The following is a 19,519-nucleotide window of genomic DNA, read 5'->3' as shown; positions in this document are numbered from 1 at the left end:
GTGCTGCAATTGTATATACTCCCTCGCAACTACTACTAAGAGTTTAAGCTTCGCAACATTATCAATAATGCCAATTTTCAAATGTCTAGAATGGTAGCATGCCGCGACAGCGTGGACGTCAACCGTATGTGCAGTTGACGGACTTTGAGCGAGGGCGTATAGTGGGCATGCGGGAGGCCGGGTGGATGTACCACCGAATTGCTCAACACGTGGGGCGTGAGGTCTCCACAGTACATCGACGTTGTCGCCAGTGGTCGGCGGAAGGTGCACGTGCCCGTGGACCTGGGACCGGGCCGCACCGAGGCACGGATGCACGCCAAGACCGTAGGATCCTACGCAGTGCCGTAGGGGACCGCACCGCCACTTCCCAGCAAATTAGGGACACTGTTGCTCCTGGGGTATCGGCGAGGACCATTCGCAACCGTCTCCATGAAGCTGGGCTACGGTCCCGCACACCGTTAGGCCGTCTTCCGCTCACGCCCCAACATCGTGCAGCCCGCCTCCAGTGGTGTCGCGACAGGCGTGAATGGAGGGACGAATGGAGACGTGTCGTCTTCAGCGATGAGAGTCACTTCTGCCTTGGTGCCAATGATGGTCGTATGCGTGTTTGGCGCCGTGCAGGTGAGCGCCACAATCAGGACTGCATACGACCGAGGCACACAGGGCCAACACCCGGCATCATGGTGTGGGGAGCGATCTCCTACACTGGCCGTACACCTCTGGTGATCGTCGAGTTGACACTGAATAGTGCACGGTACATCCAAACCGTCATCGAACCCATCGTTCTACCATTCCTAGACCGGCAAGGGAACTTGCTGTTCCAACAGGACAATGCACGTGTGCATGTATCCCGTGCCACCCAACGTGCTCTAGAAGGTGTAAGTCAACTACCCTGGCCAGCAAGATCTCCGGATCTGTCCCCCATTGAGCATGTTTGGGACTGGATGAAGCGTCGTCTCACGCGGTCTGCACGTCCAGCACGAACGCTGGTCCAACTGAGGCACCAGGTGGAAATGGCATGGCAAGCCGTTCCACAGGACTACATCCAGCATCTCTACGATCGTCTCCATGGGAGAATAGCAGCCTGCATTGGTGCGAAAGGTGGATATACACTGTACTAGTGCCGACATTGTGCATGCTCTGTTGCCTGTGTCTATGTGCCTGTGGTTCTGTCAGTGTGATCATGTGATGTATCTGACCCCAGGAATGTGTCAATAAAGTTTCCCCTTCCTGGGACAATGAATTTACGGTGTTCTTATTTCAATTTCCAGGAGTGTACATCAGCTCATTTTCGAACTGGGATGATACAAAGTCCGAAGATGAGCCATTAAGGTCGAAACTCCTTTTGGTGTAATAAGCAACAATTAAATAGAAGTAGTATGAGAGTCACAAAGCTATCTGCTAACTAATGCAACTACGATTTTCTATTTCTTTTCCTTTTCAGCTATATTCTGATGCATTATTTAATTGGAACACGGATGAAGCTGTCAGGAAGTATAAAGACGTGGCTCCAGTGTATTACTACATGTTTTCATACCAGGGGGAACTCGGGGCGGAAGCTTTGCTTGGAGTACAGGAAGATTTAGGTAAGAATCCACAGCAGATCCTTAGGTGACAGTACAGTATTCTCGGTAATCTTTCCAAACCGAATGTCATGATTTGCTTATCTGAAAAGTTTTTATCCTCTACTGCATTGACGGTCTTTGATCAACGGCACAGACTCGCAACACATCCTATCAACGAGCGAAAAGCGACGACCGTCGACGCTTCAAATTCTCGTATCCTCCGTAAATCATCATTCAAGATTCAGCAACCGAAGCGGAGCAGTAATTAAGACAAGGATTCACATTCGAAAGAAATGCAGTTCAAATCCTCGTTCGGGGATCGAGATTTAAGTTTTCCGTCCTTTACGGTCATGGTCGATTTCTTTTCTTATTATTACGGATCATTAAATTCTAGTCTCCCTTCTTCTGTCTCACAAGTTATAGTTTGGTGTTGGTGATGGTGATGATGATTATGATGATGATGACATTTAAATAAGTCCTATTGTCCAAGTTGCTGTTTCTTAATATGTCTCCATGGTCACTTTTCTCAAAACTCTAAAAAAGTCTAACGCATGCTATTCATTTTTCTGCCACCGAAGAAGGACGGTATTCCCACTTTTGAGAAAATCCTTTTTCCTTGACTTATCAGTCTTCTGACTGGCTGATGCGGTCTGTCACGACTTCCCCTCCTGTGCCAACCTTTTCATCTCCGAGTAGCATCATGCAAATTCAACCAAGAAAAAAACAATTCAAAACCACACCTGCTGCTGGAAAAGTTATGGCTACAGTGTTTTTCGATTCCGAAGGACTCTTGCTTGTGGACATCATGCCGAGTGGAACCACCATAAATTCTTATGCATATGTGACGACACTGAAGAAACTTCAAGCTCGACTGAGTAGTGTTCGACCACATCGGCAAAATCAGGATGTTCTGCTGTTGCACGACAATGAACAGCCACATGTCAGTCAAAAAACCATGGAAGCGATCACAAAACTCGGATATACAGCACTGAAACCCCCACCTTACAGACCTGACCTGGCTCCATGTGACTATCATCTCTTTGGGAAACTGAAAGACTCTCTTCGTGGAACAAGTTTTGAAGATGATGACTCCCTTGTGCACTCTGCCAAACAGTGGCTCCAACAGGTTGGTCCAGAATTTTACCGTGCAGGCATACAGACGATGTTTCCAAGATGGCGTAAGGCAGTTGAGAGGGATGGAAATTATGTGGAGAAAATGAAAATATTGTTACTAAAGGATGTATCTACACATTGTAAAACTTTCAAACATGTAGAATAAAATGTGGATTTAAAAAAAAATAGTGTTCATTTCTTTTGGACTGACCCTCATAGCAATATTACAGCGCCCTCTTTCATCACGTAACCTGCTTGCCCACCGACTAACTGTACTGCGATCGACAGCAGCATCTCCGTACACCTTTTTCAACCTCTTGTGGGTGTTTCACACTGTCTCGTTTTCACATCACAGGAATTCTATGACAGCAAGTTGCTTCTTACGAACATCGAGTGTAGCAGCCATCTTGAAGACATGCTGTGAAGGCGGCACTCACGGGAACAGGTTGAACTAAGTTTGAAAAGAAGCGGGAAGGATGTATCTACACACTGTAAAACTTTCACATATGCAGAATGAAAACTGTATTTTTACAAAAATAGTGTGCATTTGCTTTAGAGTGATCATCGTAGTTGTATCCCAATCTCTATCTCCCTCTACAGTTTTTACCCTCTGCAGCTCCCTCTAGTACCATGGAAATCCATGGAAATTATACTCTGATGCTGTGCTCGAAACGTATATTCTCAGCAATTTCTTCCTCAGAGTAAGACGTATGTTTGATATTAATGGACTTGTCTTGGCCACGAATGCCCTTTTTGACAGTGCTAGTCTGCTTTTTATGTCCTCCTTGTACCGTACGCCATTGGTTATTACCAAGTTAGCAGAATTTCTTAATTTAGTGATCACCAGTTATAATTTTAAGTTTATCACTGTTCTCATTTCTGCTATTTCTTCCTACTTTCGTTCTTCTTCAGTTTACTCTCAGTCCATATTCTGTACTCATTAGACTGTCCAAGACCGTTCAACAGGTCCTGTGGTTCTTCTTCACTTTCACTGGGGATGGAAATGTCTTCAGCGAATGTCAGGATTGATATCCTTTCACCTTGAATTTTAATCCCACTCTTGTACCTATCTTTTAATTTCTGTCATAGACCCTTTGACGTATAAACTGAACAGTAGGGGCGAAAGACTACCCTTTTTAACCTGTGCAGTTCGTTCTTGGTCTTTCAATCTCACTATTCTCCCTTGGTTCTTGTGAATTTTTTATAGTTGGTAGTAAACCTTTCGGGATGTGAGGTCGTGGTCCAAGAAACTCTTCTGTTTCTGACGTTTCGTTCAGAACTGCGCTGGACATCCTCAGAGGCGCTTCTCCGTTGAGTCCTGCCGACTGTCGGTAACACTCAGTGGAGGAGCGCCTCTGAGGATGTCCAGCGCAGGTCTGGAAGAAACGACAGGAACAGAAGAGTTTCTTGGACCACGACCCCACAGCCCGAAAAGTTTACTAGCAGCTATGTCATCCGTTCGTGAAAGTCTTCATTCTATGATCATATTTTATACTACCTGTCTTTCCCTGCAGCTTACACCGATTTTCCTCGGTATATCGAATATCTTGCACCATTTTACATTGTCGAACGCTTTTTCCAGATCGATAAATCTTACGATCGTGTCTTCATTTTTCTTCGGTCTTGCTTCTGTTATCATCTGCAACGTCGGAACAAGGACTGTTGATATTTTTAAAAATGTCGGGTGACCCGATATATCGACATTTGATAAAATATCATCATAGGTTCTCGATAAGTTGGGAAAAGTATAGAATATCGATATGTCGAAGGAGAAAATAACGACGGTCGAAGGAGAAAATAACGACTTACTGACGTATAAAAAGATCGGCTGTACATTGTAAATGCACCGCTGGTTTGGGAGCTGTATATTTAAGTACTGAGTTGTTATTAGATATTCTGTACATCAACAAGCTAGCAGCATGTGTATCCCCCTTAGAGCAAGGATTGAAGGGAAAACGATGCACGTTCACGCTTGGCGATAACCATTTTGTTATCAATGATAACAGCATGTAAGTGGCACAATAAAAGTTGTCTGATGTATCCGTCATTTGGTTTCGTCACACATTGGATTTGTCCAGAACCCTTCATGTCGACTTCATTGTTTTTTTTTTTTTTTCATTTCTGCGAACGGCAGCGACCTAGTAACTGTAGTGTCAAAGCTTTGGGGTGAAGTTAAAAGTTTCAGTTTCTGTTGGTAGCGCCGACCGCCAATTACATTAGCATTTTGCCTCACATGTCTTCGCCCACAGCAAGGACCATTGTCATATTGATTTTTGTTCATTATTTTCAGCAACTGTTTTTGAAGAATGCCGATGTGAAGAAACAGCACACTAGTGAATTTACAATTTTTTTTTTTAACGCAAAGGGTTGGTATTTCCTCACATCGGTTTCTTGTTATTCCATTCACACCGCGACCCCCTCCCCCTGTGCAACAAAAAGTAGTAAGACTTCTTAGCACTGTTAAAACTAAATTTTGTTTTACTACAACTTCAAAAGAACAATTTTAAATATTTACCGAAAATTGTAAAAAATAGAATACGAAATAAAAATATCGGCATCCGATATTGCCATTTTGACATCGATATCTCGCTGAAAGAAATATCACTAATATATACCGATATTTTTTGGGAAACGTATCGACATATCGATACTGTATCAACGGCTATAGTCGGAACTGCATCTCTGGTGCTTTTACCTTTCCTAAAGCCAAAATGATCATCATGTAACCGATCCCCAATTTTCTTTTCCATTCTTCTGCATATTATTCTTGTCAGTAACTTCGTAGAATGAGCTGTTGAGTTGGTTGTGCGATAATTCTTGCACTTTTCGGCTCTTGCACTCGGCGGAATTGTGTGGATGGTGCTTTTCGAAAGTCTGGTCATATATCACCAGTCTCATACATTATACATGCTAACGTCAACCAACGTAAATAATCGTTTTGTTGATTTTGACCCAATAATTTTAGAAACTGCGATTGAATGGTTTCTATCCCTTCTGCCTTATTTTATTTTAAATCTTCCAAAGCTTTTCTAAATTCTGATTCTAACACTCGATCCACTATCTCTTCCCCATCGGCCCCCGTTTATTCTTCCACGTCATCAGGTAAGTCAGGTAAGTCCTCTCCCTCATTCATGTTTTCAGTGTACTCTTTCCATCTATGTGCTCTCAACTCTGCATTTACCAGTGGAATTCCTATTGTATTCTCAATGTTACCACCCTTGCTTTTAATTTCACGGAAGACTGTTTTGACTTTTTTGTGTGCTGAATTAGTCCTTCAATCATTTCTCTTTCGATTTCTTCATATTTTCATGTAGCCATTTCGTCTTAGCTTCTTTGCACTTCCTATTTATTTCATTCCTAAATGACTTGACTTTCTGAATTTCCCTGAACACTTTTGTACTTCCTCCTTTCGGCGTTCAACTTAAGTATTTTTTCTCTTACCCATAGTTTCTTCTCAGTTGCGTTCCTTGTACCTAAGCTTTTCTCTCTAATTTCTCTGATTGCCATTCATCTTGAACTGAACTGCCTACTGAGCTATTCATTATCGCAGTATCTATAGCCTCAGGTAACTTCAAGAGTATCTCATAATTCCTTATTGTAACTCATTCCATAATACTTTCTTAGCAAATTCTACCACTCCGAATGGTCTGGATGGAATCTGAGATGTCTTACACGCCAACTGATAGAAATTTGGCGTAGCTCTTCAATTGTTGTATACCCCATATCGAACTCTTTAAGGGCATTGGCCTGCGCTGTACTACATTTGATTCAGTGTGATCCAGAGTATTCAGTTCTGACTACTACTGAATTCTTTGGTGGATTGCTGGGTGAGCTAGCACGAATGCGTCTTAAATGCCCTTTATCATGTATCCCAAGGGACTAGTACACTAGCGAAGGTTCGTCCGGCATTAAACTGATGTCCTTGGCTACTCTCATCAGGAGAAGTAAGGCTGGAGTTGTGAGAAGAGATATGGAAAGTAACCGCAGTGGGAATCAGTGAAGTGTAGAAGAACCGTAATTCTGGTCTAGAGAGTAAAGGGTTATCAACAGAAAATAAAATACGTTGGAGTAGCTGTAATACTGAATAAGGAAAGGAAATCTGAATGAACTACTATGAACAGCACAGTTAACGCATTATCATAGGCAAGATCGACAAAAAGCCACAGTGGCACATGCAGTTTACTAGCTCCGCAGGTGAGGAAGAGATTGAAAAAAAAAGATAAGAAATAAATTATTCAGTAGGTTATGGGAAATGAATATTTGTGATGGAACACTGTAATTCAGTAGCAGCAAAAGAAGACTATAAAAAGTAGTAGGTGACGGACAGGTAAAAAGAAGTGAAAGGCAAAATTTGGCACGTAGCACAATTTATTCATTGATATAATTTGGTTTGAGAAGTCTTAAGGTTTGTGAAACCTCCTTTCTTTCAGGAATGTAGAGAACAAAGCATGAATGGAAATGAACAGTTGTAACGTATGATTGAGGAATCAGATTCGTGCTCATCTCCCCCATTCATTGAATTCATATGGCTCCTGTTAGCACATTTTCGGGCCATGAACGTTCTGAAGTCAAGCTTTCATGATAGCACTGTATAGGACGCCAGTGTTGGTGTTCCGACATCCCAGAAGCACCCAGAAATGATCTTAATCATGAAGTTGGACTCTTTTGCGTTTCTCACGCTCGTACCCCGCTGGCTACTGTTCCACAGAGTACAGGCCCGGTTTTATGCCAACACCTCCGAATCTCTAGGAAGTTGTATTTTTGCACGATTACCAGCTCCCTTTCCCTCGGAATCCTGTTACGTAAGCTTTACGCGCAGATAATTCCCTTAACCTTGTTGTTAGTCGAGGCTTATTTCGAAACTCGATTCACTTGCTCAGGAACAAAGCTATTCTTCCGTTCTTAATAACTACTGAGTATTGGTGTGAAATTTAAAGTTTTCCCGGCGAACTAAATATTCAAAAAGATTTCGGGCTTACAGCCGGTCGTCATTAGCTTCCATCCACGATATTTCGACTGGACAACTGCCAGCCATCCTCAGGCGAGCCATCGAAGACTGACGAAGACTCCCTCCGTTCCGTAATGTATAGTATGCAGCGAGTATTCCTCGCATGCATCAAAATCATATGGACAAATGAACCACACCGCTGGTGGAACTGCAATGGAAATTCGCATGACAGACAATCTTATCAACCGTGACAATGGCTACCAGCTAGATAATGCGTGGAACCCCATCATCTCTAAGACCTGCTCCAGACGAAGACGTCAGAGTACTCCGCCGGCTGCGGCAACTGACAACGCCGAAGACAGCTGAGTTCTGCAGTCTCACTAGTGAGGGCGCTGCTCGCAGGCGGTGGGTTCGACTGTCACTATGATTTTGACGCATGCGCGGAATACTCGCTGCATGCTATATATTACGGAACGAAGGGCGTCTTCGTCAGTCTTCGATGGCTCGCCTGAGGACGGCTGGCAGTTTTCCAGTCGAAATATCGTGAATGGAAGCTAACGACGACCGGCTGAAAGCCCGAAATCTTTTTGAATACTGAGTATTGATGTCTACTGTAAGATATTTAACTTAAAAGTTCATATTAATTCCTAAATAACCTAATGTGTCGACATGAGAGGTAGAAGCTAACCTTTGTGATTACAAGCATTAATAAACTACGTACAATAAAAGAATTGAATTCAAAGCAACAGATAGTTAGGTGTCGTTATTTGATTGTAGAGATATGTTTTTACTCTTTGTTTGTTTTATCCAAACGTAATGTAGATTTTTTAAAACCATTTATCTTATAAGGCATCAACAGCACACTCATCTGCAGATTCTCTCGCTCTTGCGGCAGAGGAAGCGACGAAACTAGAATCGCAATCCGACAGTTCGTATACGGGAACAGACCTGGAGACACCGTGAGGTTTCAGATAGATTATACAGTGGTAAGACAGATATTTTGGAACCAATCTGTCAATTGCAGTGCAAAACAAATGTGAACTCTGACCATAATCATAATATGGTAGTTATACAATGCAGAAAAATTGCAGGAATGTAGAGAGTTCAGCAGATAAAACCTAGATTAATTGAAAGAACAATTACTGAGAGTTTCAAAAAGAGCGTTGGTCAGCGCCTGACTGAAATTGTGAAAAGAAGTGAACAGCACATTAAGACGTCGTTTTGAGAGTTGAAATAATAAAGACAGCAGCGGAGCAACTCGGCAGAAAGGCAGGAAGCAATAGAAATCCTTGGATAACACACAAGGCATTGAATTTAATTGACAAAAGCTTCCTACAAAGCATGAAGAAGGGCATACACATCTCTAACATTGAGACTGTCAGACTCTGAAAAGTAACAAAGCAGGAAGAGCTGGAGTGGAAATGCAAAACTGCGGAAACATGGATGACTGGAAAATATGGATGCCTCGTATAGTCTAATTACTTAAACCTCAGAAGAAAAGCGAAGTAGCGGTATGAACGTCAAGAGCTCACGTGGTAAGCCATTAGTTAACGCAGAAGAGAAGGCCCAAGGCCGAAGGCTGGAGTGAGAGAGAAAGAAAACTGAAAAAAAGGAAGAAAGAAGTGAATGACTGTGAGATGAGGTGTGCGACACTACGAGAATAATTTGATAGCCTTAACTTTTTCACCAGGCTAAATGCCCTCTCACTTCAAGAAGACTGAAGTGATCGCAATACCAAGGAAAGAAGAATCGGAGAGATAACAATATTACCGGATCAGCAGCTTGATAAGCCGTGTGCAAAATATTATCACGAATTATCTAGTGAAGAATGGCAACTACACTAGAAGGCGACCTGGAGCAAGTTCTATTTTTGTTCTGGTGAGATGTGGCAATATGTCAAGGAATACTGACCTTACAATTATTCCTGAAAGAGATTCTGAAAACCTATATTTATAGCGTTTGTCGGTTAAAATATTTATTGTTATGGAAACTTAAACAGTTTGTCATTTTCAAGCCCTATGGTGTATTGCTTGAAAAGTTGTTATATGATGAATACCATATGTAAAGAACTTTAGTCGAATGCAATCAGTTTAGGCTGAGGCTGTTAAATTAGGAATGAAAGACGAGTTTTGTTCTAAAGGCAACAAAAAATTAACGATGGCGATAGGATATGAAACGGAGGCCTGTAGTACCATCAAAAGCTTTATTGAAAAAGCAACTCTCCATGAGAGTGCAGTGACCTAACATGTGAAAAATGAATCACAGAAAAGTAACCTGTCAGTTAACTGTGTCCGCAGTGCCCGAGTGTGTACAGTGTGACTATTATGAAAAAATTTTGGGCGTATAACTTAGTAAATAATCATAATTTGACCATTGATCTCATCACTCATATTTATAATCACAATTTACTCTTGCTTCACTCAACCCCTCTCGCCCAATGAATTCATTATGTTTTATTGAATTTGATTGGTTTGTGTGTTCGTACTACTGCTATAAACTGGGAAAAACACTTGATATTAAAAAATATAATTCTTATCGGTAATATATTTGTCATATATAGTTCAGGAGTCAAACTGCCTTATGAGGTATGTACAGGATAGATTAGGTCAGGTTAAATCAGATTATGTTAGGTGCAGATGGGGCAGGACTTGTGAATCTGTTTATTTATGCATGAAGGTTAAAAGTTTACAGACAACGTCAATTAGTTTATATCATTTCGAGATACATGGAGCACTGTGCAGAAGATTGTACTTACGTGATAAAGTGAAATTGAATGAAATAGCTTAATATCCTCTTCAGTTATGAATCTCATTAAATAGAGTCTATGAATATGTGTTTCCTACTACAAACTATCATTGTAAACAGTGAATACATATTTACACTTCATTTAACATTTTAGTCAGTTTACGTTACCACACTCGTTCAGTCATTTGCCATCCATACTGGAAATGGACAAAAGATGTGAGTATTCAGACATTTAGTTGATCTTTTGTTTACGCAATACTGGGATTCGACAAACTCGTCGCACTATTCCACATTTACAAAAGTGCGAACATTACGTTAGTTTATGGTGCCACAGGTTCCGCTCCTTGTGGGCTGAGTTAGGTGATCAAAACGACGTGTTGAAGGATAGGATTTCTAATCCACCCTGCCATGTATTTACCCATTATGTCTACATTCTCCTCATATTTAAACAATTTTGAAAATTAAGATAATTATAAGGTTTCATGGACTGCATGTCTAAGGAAAGACAGTATATCTGCGTACATTATGTGATTTGTCAGCATCTGTCAACGCTTTCCATACTGGATATTGCATGAAGTACAAGAACACTATGTGAGAAATACTACCTCATTCTGTTTTCTAGAGGAAAAAATAGTAATGAGCAAACAGGAAATGTATAATAATATTTTTGCGTTTGTTCTTTTAACTAACAGTTTACAGTGTATTATCGATTACAAAAATTTTTCAGGCATTTCTCATGGCGACGATTTACTTTACTTATTCTCAAATACAAGCATCTTGCCAATACCCGCTGAAAGACCAAAAGAGGATAACGAAATGGCAAAAATCATGACTAAACTGTGGACGGATTTCGTGAAACATGGGTAAGTACTCAAAATTTGTCTTGGAAGCCTTTTGCTCTGATATCTCTGACACTGTTTTTGAAGTTCTCTCTTCTCTCATACGCAATGATGTTTCTGAAAGCACCTTTGTTGATCGGGAATGTGTTTGAACATTCCCTAGATTGTCTTTCTCTCTATTTTTTTGGGTCATCAGTCTTCTAACTGGGTTTAATGTGGCCCATCACGAATTCCTTTCCTGTGCCGGCCGCTTCATCTCAGAGTAGCACAAACACTCAACGTCTTGAATTATTCTTCGACATTTTACAAAAACAATAAAGCTTTTACGCTCTACAACTCCCTCAACTAACGAGGATGTCTCAACACACGTATTGTCGTCCTGGTTCTCCCACCCATTTCCACACAGTGCTGCACTCAAACGCACATTCTCAGGAATTTATTCCTCAAATTAAGACCAACATTTCATGTTAGTAGACTTGTTTGGGCTGGATATGCCCTCTTTGCCTGTTTTACTTTTTATGTCCTCTTTGGATTTTAAGGCATACCCACGAGCAGATATAGAGTCAGATCACAATTTAGTAATGATGGCGAGTAGACTGAATTTTAAAAAATTTGACGGATACTTCCAAGATAGCACATTTCCTTCATTTCAACTACTTTGTGGCTTTTAGTTTTGATACTAAGTTTATCGCTAGCCTCATTTCTATTACTCCTCATTAAAGGATTCCAGCCGGCCAGAGTGGCCTAGCGGTTCTAGGCGCTTCAGTCTGGAACCGTGCGACCGCTACGGTCGCAGGTTCGAATCCTGCCTTGGGCATGGATGTGTGTGATGCCCTTAGGTTAGTTAGGTTTAAGTAGTTTTAAGTTCTAGGGGACTGATGACCTCAGCTGTTAAGTCCCATAGTGCTCAGAGCCATTTTTGAAAGGATTCCATGTTGTGGTGGACAGCTGTTTCCATAAACTCCATCATTTTCCCCATTTGCTATGCAGCAGGATGCAGTAAGGTGCCTACAACTTTCCTCTATAATGATGCAAAAGTGTGGTACCCTGTAACGTCTCCCTCGGACTCGGCATTGCTTGAAAAAGTAAGAGTTAATGCCGTCGGAAAAAAGAAGGAAAGTCGCACCTCAGAAGTTCATATGAGGTGCAAGGTTGGGTTAGAGATGTTACATTGACACCAAATTTCACCTCAGTTACACCCAACATTACCATGGAGAGCTAGAACATGGTGCTAGAGCGGCAGTATAGTATGAGTATTACGCGACAGACGGTGGCTGCCTGCCCGCAGGGAGCTAGGAATCTGTCACCATTTGTCGCTGTATAGTGACCAACGTAAGCGCATGGCTAGCGCCGAGGGTGTTGCTATACTGAGTCCTCTTAGAAGGACCTTTTGCCTTTTTCTTTACACATATTTCAATGCAGCAGCCCCCAGCGATCACGCTACTGATGGTGCGAAACAGGAGAGATGAAAAAGCATAAACATCCTATACTGCTTCGGATCACGGTCAAATTTCGCCGAATGTTTTTGAACAGTCCCCCGTGGCAAAAATTGTTCGAGGGTGAGGTCGCAGGGCGCGCCTCTATGACACCATTAAAGAGGAAGGCTGTATGCACATTTGAGCCAAATTTCTAACTTCTGCTGTGGAATGACGGTAAATGATGTGGTTTCGAAAAGGTGACCCTTTAATTCTTTTGCACAGTGTATTTGTGCTATAAAGCTTTTATGCAAGGGTATTTGTCCAACTTCAGCCGCTGGGGTGATAATATTCCTTATGCCATCTGACATTCTTATAATCCAAGGTATGATTGCACCTTTTACAGATGTTCACTCCATTTAAACTGAACTGCCTATCGCGGTATTCATAGCAACTTCAAACACGCCACACCAAGTATGAATGCCGAGTCTCGCGGCGATAACATTGCATAAAATGTTCTCGGGTTTCCAACCGCGTCAATTGCTTAAAATTATACGAGCTTTCGACCAAGCACTCCTTGGCCATTGTCAAGTGGTATGACTGCCAGTGGGCTGTTGGTGCGACCTTATATACGCTAGCTGCGGGCTGTGATGTCACTGGTGCCCGTGACATTGCCATATATGAGCATGTTTTGAGTCGGCGTTCGATGTGCCCTCTGCACACCGTATCTCAGTGCTTCGGTAACCGACTTCTTTCGACATTGATTCCTCCGGCAAATTTTTTAAAATTCAGTCTACTCGCCATCATTACTAAATTGTGATCTGACTCTATATCTGCACGTGGGTATGCCTTAAAATCCAAAGCCCGATTTCGGAACGTAAACCAGATGGCATCTTTTAGTGTCTCCAGGGCTTTCCCAAAAATATCTCCTCCTCTTGTGGCTCCTGAACACTCTACTCGCTATTACTAGCTCACATTTATTGTCGAAATCAATTAGTCTTCTCTCTTTTCGTTCCTTTTACCGAGACCATAATCGCCAGTAATTCTCTTCTATTCCTTCCCTTACTACAGTCTTCCAGTCATCCATGATGATTAGATTTTCATTTTCCTTTACATAATGAATTACAAGATCAATATCTTCATATACTTTCTCTATCTTTTCATCTGCTACTTGTGTTGTTTGCATGTTTATTTGAATTATGTCCGTTGGTGTTAAATTCCTGCCAATTCTGATCCCAATCACTGAACTGTTCACTGTGATTCACTCTGGGCCCTACCTTACTATTCATGATGACTCTTACTCTTGTTACAGCATTATCTGCTGCTAGTGATATTACTGGATATTCGTCAGTCCGGAAACACTTGTGTTCCTTACATTTCATTTCATTGATCTCCACTATAACTAGACTGAAGTGTTACATTTCCCTTTTCATATTTGCTATCTTCTATGCCAGACTTAAACTTTTGACTTCCACGCTCCGACTCCGCAATATTACCCTTTCGGTGGCTATTCACTGTTTTTCTCATAATAATCTGAAACTTTTTTCCAATGGAGTGATCATCACGACAATTTTTCTACAATTTTTCAATTACAGGTGACATATACTGCGGATACACGTAAGTAGTATGTGTCTTTAATGGAGTGACTTCCATTTCCTTCTGCACTCTCATGTTACTTACTATTGCTGATTCTTCCGTCTTTCAGGAACAGTTTCCTACCCAAAGTTCTAAAGGATGCCCTGAACCTCTGTCCACTCCTCCGCTCTCTTTGACAAGGCCATTGGCAGAACTAAATTGACTACTTCGGTCTTTTTGCCTATCATTTCTGATCATTTTTACTCAAAATTTAACCAATGGCTGGGTATCGAACCCGGACCGAGGAAGTTTTTACTTTATATAGTTCATGATTATCGACTTACATGATAAAACAGCAGATCAATGTAGGATTTTTTAGCGTACAAACAAAATACATTTACTCTTAACATATAATTATGACATACAGTTATGCTTTGAGCAAACACAATTTCTTGTTTAACATCCAAACATGCTTCGCCACAATTTCGTCATCGTCTGTGACTTCATCTATTTCATGTCAAGTATCATGTGTAGAAATTTTGCTTGATAATAATACTATTTTGATATTATGGTATTTACATTTAAATATACAATCATCCAAATTTTTCTACATTTTATTTGACAGAACCCACTGGCAACGGTGAAACTTCACCGAAACTTTTTTTAGTGTTAAATAAGAATAATTTGTGGTTTCTCAAGATAGAACCGCCTTTCAATAATTATATATTATACTCAAACAAGTACAGAAACGGAGCTTCAACCAGGAGATGAATGATTGTAAAACTAGAATGATACTTTTAACATGCGTACTGTGCCGGAATTCCATAAAATACTGACCGACAACAATACTAACGGAAACTAGATTGTTAAAAATTCTGCATTTGAAACAGAAAAATTATTCGTTGGCAAAACGCCCCTTTTACATACTTAAAGGAAATAGCTACACAAAGATACAGGCACTCTTACAGCAGTGCTATGTATGGACAATAATGAGTTTTTACCACCACCATGAGCATCAAGGAAAAGTAAGTTGAATGAAAATGGAACTTAGCTACAACTTTTACAAATATTCATATAAGTAATTGAGCCTGAACGTAACATACCTCCCATCACAATGAAGAAACACACTGAGTATGGAATGTCAGAATGATTGAGAGATTTATACCAAATAAACTAACAAATGACGGAGCTGATCCTCCTTGCTACACAAAACGGGTTAGAACATTGTTGCAGAAACAACGAAACAAACATGCCAAATTTAAACAGACCTCAAATCCCCAAATTGGCTATCTTTTACAGAAGCTCAACATTTAGGGCGGACTTCAATGCGAGATGCTTATAACAGTTTCCACGAAGCAACTTTGTCTCGAAGCCTGGCAGAAAATCCAAAAAGATTCTGGTCGTATTGAAGTATGTTGAAACAATCAATGCCTTCTCTGCGCGATAACAATGGAGATATCACCGAAGACAGTGCTGCCAAAACAGATTTACTAAACACAGCCTTCCGAGATGCCTTCACAAAAGAAGACGAAGTAAATATTCCATAATTCGAATCGAGAACAGCTGCCAACATGGGTAACGTAGAAGTAAATATCCTCGGAGTAGTGAAGCAACTTAAACCACTAAATAGAATCAAGTCCTCTGGTCCAAACTGAATACCAATTAGGTTCCTTTCGGAGTATGCTGATGCATTAGCTCCATACTTATATGTTCCAAAAATCCTGCTGCATATCGACGTTAACGATATGGGCCTGTAATTTAGTGGATTACTCCTACTACCTTTGGGTAGTCTTTGGGTACGGATCTTTCACTCGACGCCTGCCGTACGTTAATAGCTGGCGCTCTCATGTTTGTCGGATTCGGTGTGTTAACGAATTTATTGCTTGAAGTATAACGGCCAAATTCCTGAAATATGCCTATCATCTTGAGAGGCGGTATATGTGTACTGTAGAGCATGTTTGGTCAACTTTATATAATTTTGTGTAGGATTGCATTTCATGGGCTTTTATTTAAATGGTCATTTTAGTATATAAAGTTGCCACCCTTCCACTGTAAGACTTTTCTTGAAGTTGAAATCAAGTTTCACCTTCGGTGGCAAGTTTCCGTTCTTCCTACGGGATGCATAGTTGTGTGCTTGTGTGAATTGTTAAAACTTTACTTTAAGGTAATATGGTGTGTTGCAGATTTGCACCTGTGTAGTCTTTCAGAGGTTGTTGTGAGCGGTCGTGACCATGGCCGTGTCTAAAGGAAGCAGCAAGGTTCTCAGCCCGAAAGCTCTTACACACAACAATTTGTTTCTTTCTACCTCTGAATAAATTGTAACTTGATATTTAGAGGGTGCATTCTGCTTATAATTTTAAATCTGTTTCTAAAAAAAACGCTTTTGGGAATAAAATTCCCATTTGTTAAAAGCAATTTCATTTTGATTTCATCAATTACTCCCTGGCAACTATTTCCACGCTCACATGGTGTGATTAAATACGTTTATGTTCTTGATGAATCGCTAATAAATAAAGTAAATTCTTAAGAAAAGGTTTTGAAAGTAAATTCACAGCAGCAAACAGCCGCAGATTGCTGCTCACCCTATTCAACAGATGATTTATGTATATAGTAAGTAACAGCATTCCTGTCACACTTCCCTGCGGCACTGCTGATGACACCTCTATCTACTATCAACACTAGCCGTCGAGGACAACTTGTTAGGTTCTATTACTTAAAGTGCGAGTGAGCCACTTTCATATCTTGGAACCTAATTAACGGGTATATTCTCGTGCCTTCGTTAACAGTCTACAGTGTGGCACCGTGTCAAATGCGTTTCGGAAATCTAGGAATATGGAATCTGTCTGATGCCCTTCATTCACAGTTCGCAGTATAGTGTGTGAGAAAAGGGGAAGTTCAGTTTCAGACGAGCGATGCTTTCTAAATCCGTGCTGATTTGTGAACATAAGCTTTTCTGTCTCAAGGAAAGTAAGTATTTCTAACTGAGAATATGTGCAAGAATTCTGCAGCAAACCTATATTACGGATTTTGATCTGTCATATTTTGGCTCTGGGACTTTGCGCTGGGCGAGAGATTCGCGATGAATGCGCGATGGCCAGTGCTGTGGCGTACTCTTTTTAAACTGAATTCAGATTCCATTCGGACTTGGCGACTTATTTGTTTTCAACCCTTTCAGTTCTTTCTCTACGACAGGGTTGCCTATTACTGTATCGTCCATAAGGAAATCTGTGCGATAGTCAAACAACGCTGTGATTATACAATTCTCCTGTGTGAACGATTTCTTAAACGCGAAATTTAAAACTTCGGTTCTACTTTTTGTTATTTTTTCCTGCCATACCAGAATGATCAACGAGTGACTGGGTAGAAGCCTTAGAGCCGCTTAGCGATTTTACATGACACCAGTATTTTCTCGGGTTCTCGGCCAGATCTTTTGCTAAGGTACGATGGCGGTAATTATTTGTGGATGCATGAATTTTTACTAACCTTTGCCTGTCGTCATTTGCGTGGTCTCTTTTGAACCGAGAGCGCAACAGCCTTTGTTTCCTCAGCATTTTCCGAATTCTGTTGTTAAACCATCGTGAATCTTTTTCACCCTTAATCCACTTACTAAGCACATATTTCTCCTGTAGACGATTTACAATCCGTATAAACTTTGCCTATAATTTCCCTATGTCCATCATACAGGCTACAAGAAACTCTCGCCCCGCTTCACTCTTGCTGAGAAACGCAACCATTTGTCTCAGGATTCAGTTTCAGATCGTTACAGTCCATTACAGCGTTTGTGTCCGCTGCGTAGCTGAGTGGTCAGCGCGACAGAATATCTTAAATATTTTTTTACCTCTTATAGTTTAACAAGTATTGTAAAAAGGCAGAATACGTTTTCAATAAATATTTGTTACCTCTTATACTTTAAAGTTTATCCTTTTATTCCAACTACCACACATTCTCATATTAAATCCCTGGGTGAAGCCGGGTACGCAGGCTCGTTTCAGCATAAAAATTACTCAGGTCAGGCCGAAATTTATATGGAATCTAACATTTCAATTAAAATATGATAGTTCTCAGGAGGCAAGGTTCATTACAACGGGAGTTCAAAATTTTTATCTTCTTTGTGTCCAGTAACGCTGGAATGTATTCTCACTATTTACAATACTTGTTAAACTACAAGAGGTAAAAAAATATTGAAAAGGTATCCTAACTATTTACAATGCTTCATTTCGAACGCATAGGCCACGTGAACTGCAGAAATCATGTGGCATGGAATTTCTGTAGTATACAGTTACGGTATGACATTAGGGTTCGTAATTCCTCTATTTCCGTACAGTTTTGCTATTTGTAGTAATTAATCTAACTACATAAAATAAGATCACTTGTTTATTAATTTGTCGCTCCATTAGTGAACATTGTATATCATACATAAGTAGCAGCGAAAAGCCGAATTTCAGAGGTCGCATGTGACATTATTCGGACAGCACAATTATGATTCATGTGACATCGACATTACTCCCCTCAGTTTCGATGCTTTTTGTCCTGCAGTTGGTTTCATTTACAATAATTAGACCGAAAAACTTAAACATTCCTTTGTTAATAATATAATCTGAATGTTTTATGTGTCTGAAATTGTTATAAATTCTTTGGTATGTAATATGAAATGTCATCTGTAGCATCTTATTCCTTTGTGATTAAGTGAATGTTTCAAAAACTGACACTGTTTTTTCTTGTAGGAATCCAACGCCAACTGATGAATTGGTGCACTGGCCGAGAGTTACTTCAGATAGCGACCTAGAATATTTAGACATAGGCCAGACGTTACAGGTTAAAAAAGGACTATTCCAAGAGCGAATAGACTTCTGGAGATCGCTGCCTGTCAGAGACACACAGCAGCAGAGCAAAGTCAGAGATGAGTTGTGACGTTAGTAGTAACGGATGGACGACAATGATTGAATTTTCATTGAAATTTCCTTGCGAAATAAAAATGGCCGAAAAGACTTTGTTATTGTGTATTTGTGTTATTTGAGATAACTTTATTTTGTCAAGGTTCAAATGGCTCTGAGCACTATGGGACTCAACTGCTGTGGTTATTAGTCCCCTAGAACTTAGAACTACTTAAACCTAACTAACCTAAGGACATCCCACACATCCATGCCCGAGGCAGGATTCGAACCTGCGACCGTAGCAGTCGCACGGTTCCGAACTGCGCGCCTAGAACCGCGAGACCACCGCGGCCGGCGTATTTTGTCAAGGAAACATTTTTAAAACGATAGCTAATGTGTTAGCGGAGAAGTACATCAGCTGCTTTTTACCATGCTATTATTCGCA

General features: G+C 40.7%; 1 protein-coding gene across 1 annotated transcript in view; it reads left to right on the top strand.

Annotated features, from left to right (window-relative positions):
• LOC126354707 (esterase FE4-like) overlaps positions 1-19,189 on the top strand; it is a 74,287-nt gene extending 55,098 nt beyond the window's left edge. The window contains exons 8-10 of the mRNA XM_050004529.1: positions 1,445-1,586; positions 11,099-11,234; positions 18,925-19,189. Coding sequence (XP_049860486.1) covers positions 1,445-1,586; positions 11,099-11,234; positions 18,925-19,111 — 465 coding nt within the window. The 3' untranslated portion in view covers positions 19,112-19,189. The remainder of the gene's footprint in view (positions 1-1,444; positions 1,587-11,098; positions 11,235-18,924) is intronic.
• Positions 19,190-19,519: the final 330 nt, after the last annotated feature.

This window comes from Schistocerca gregaria, chromosome 3, assembly GCF_023897955.1.
Source record: "Schistocerca gregaria isolate iqSchGreg1 chromosome 3, iqSchGreg1.2, whole genome shotgun sequence".
NCBI lineage: Eukaryota > Metazoa > Arthropoda > Insecta > Orthoptera > Acrididae > Schistocerca > Schistocerca gregaria.
The sequence above is the reverse complement of the archived record's forward strand: the minus strand, read 5'-3'. Positions and strand labels throughout refer to the sequence as shown.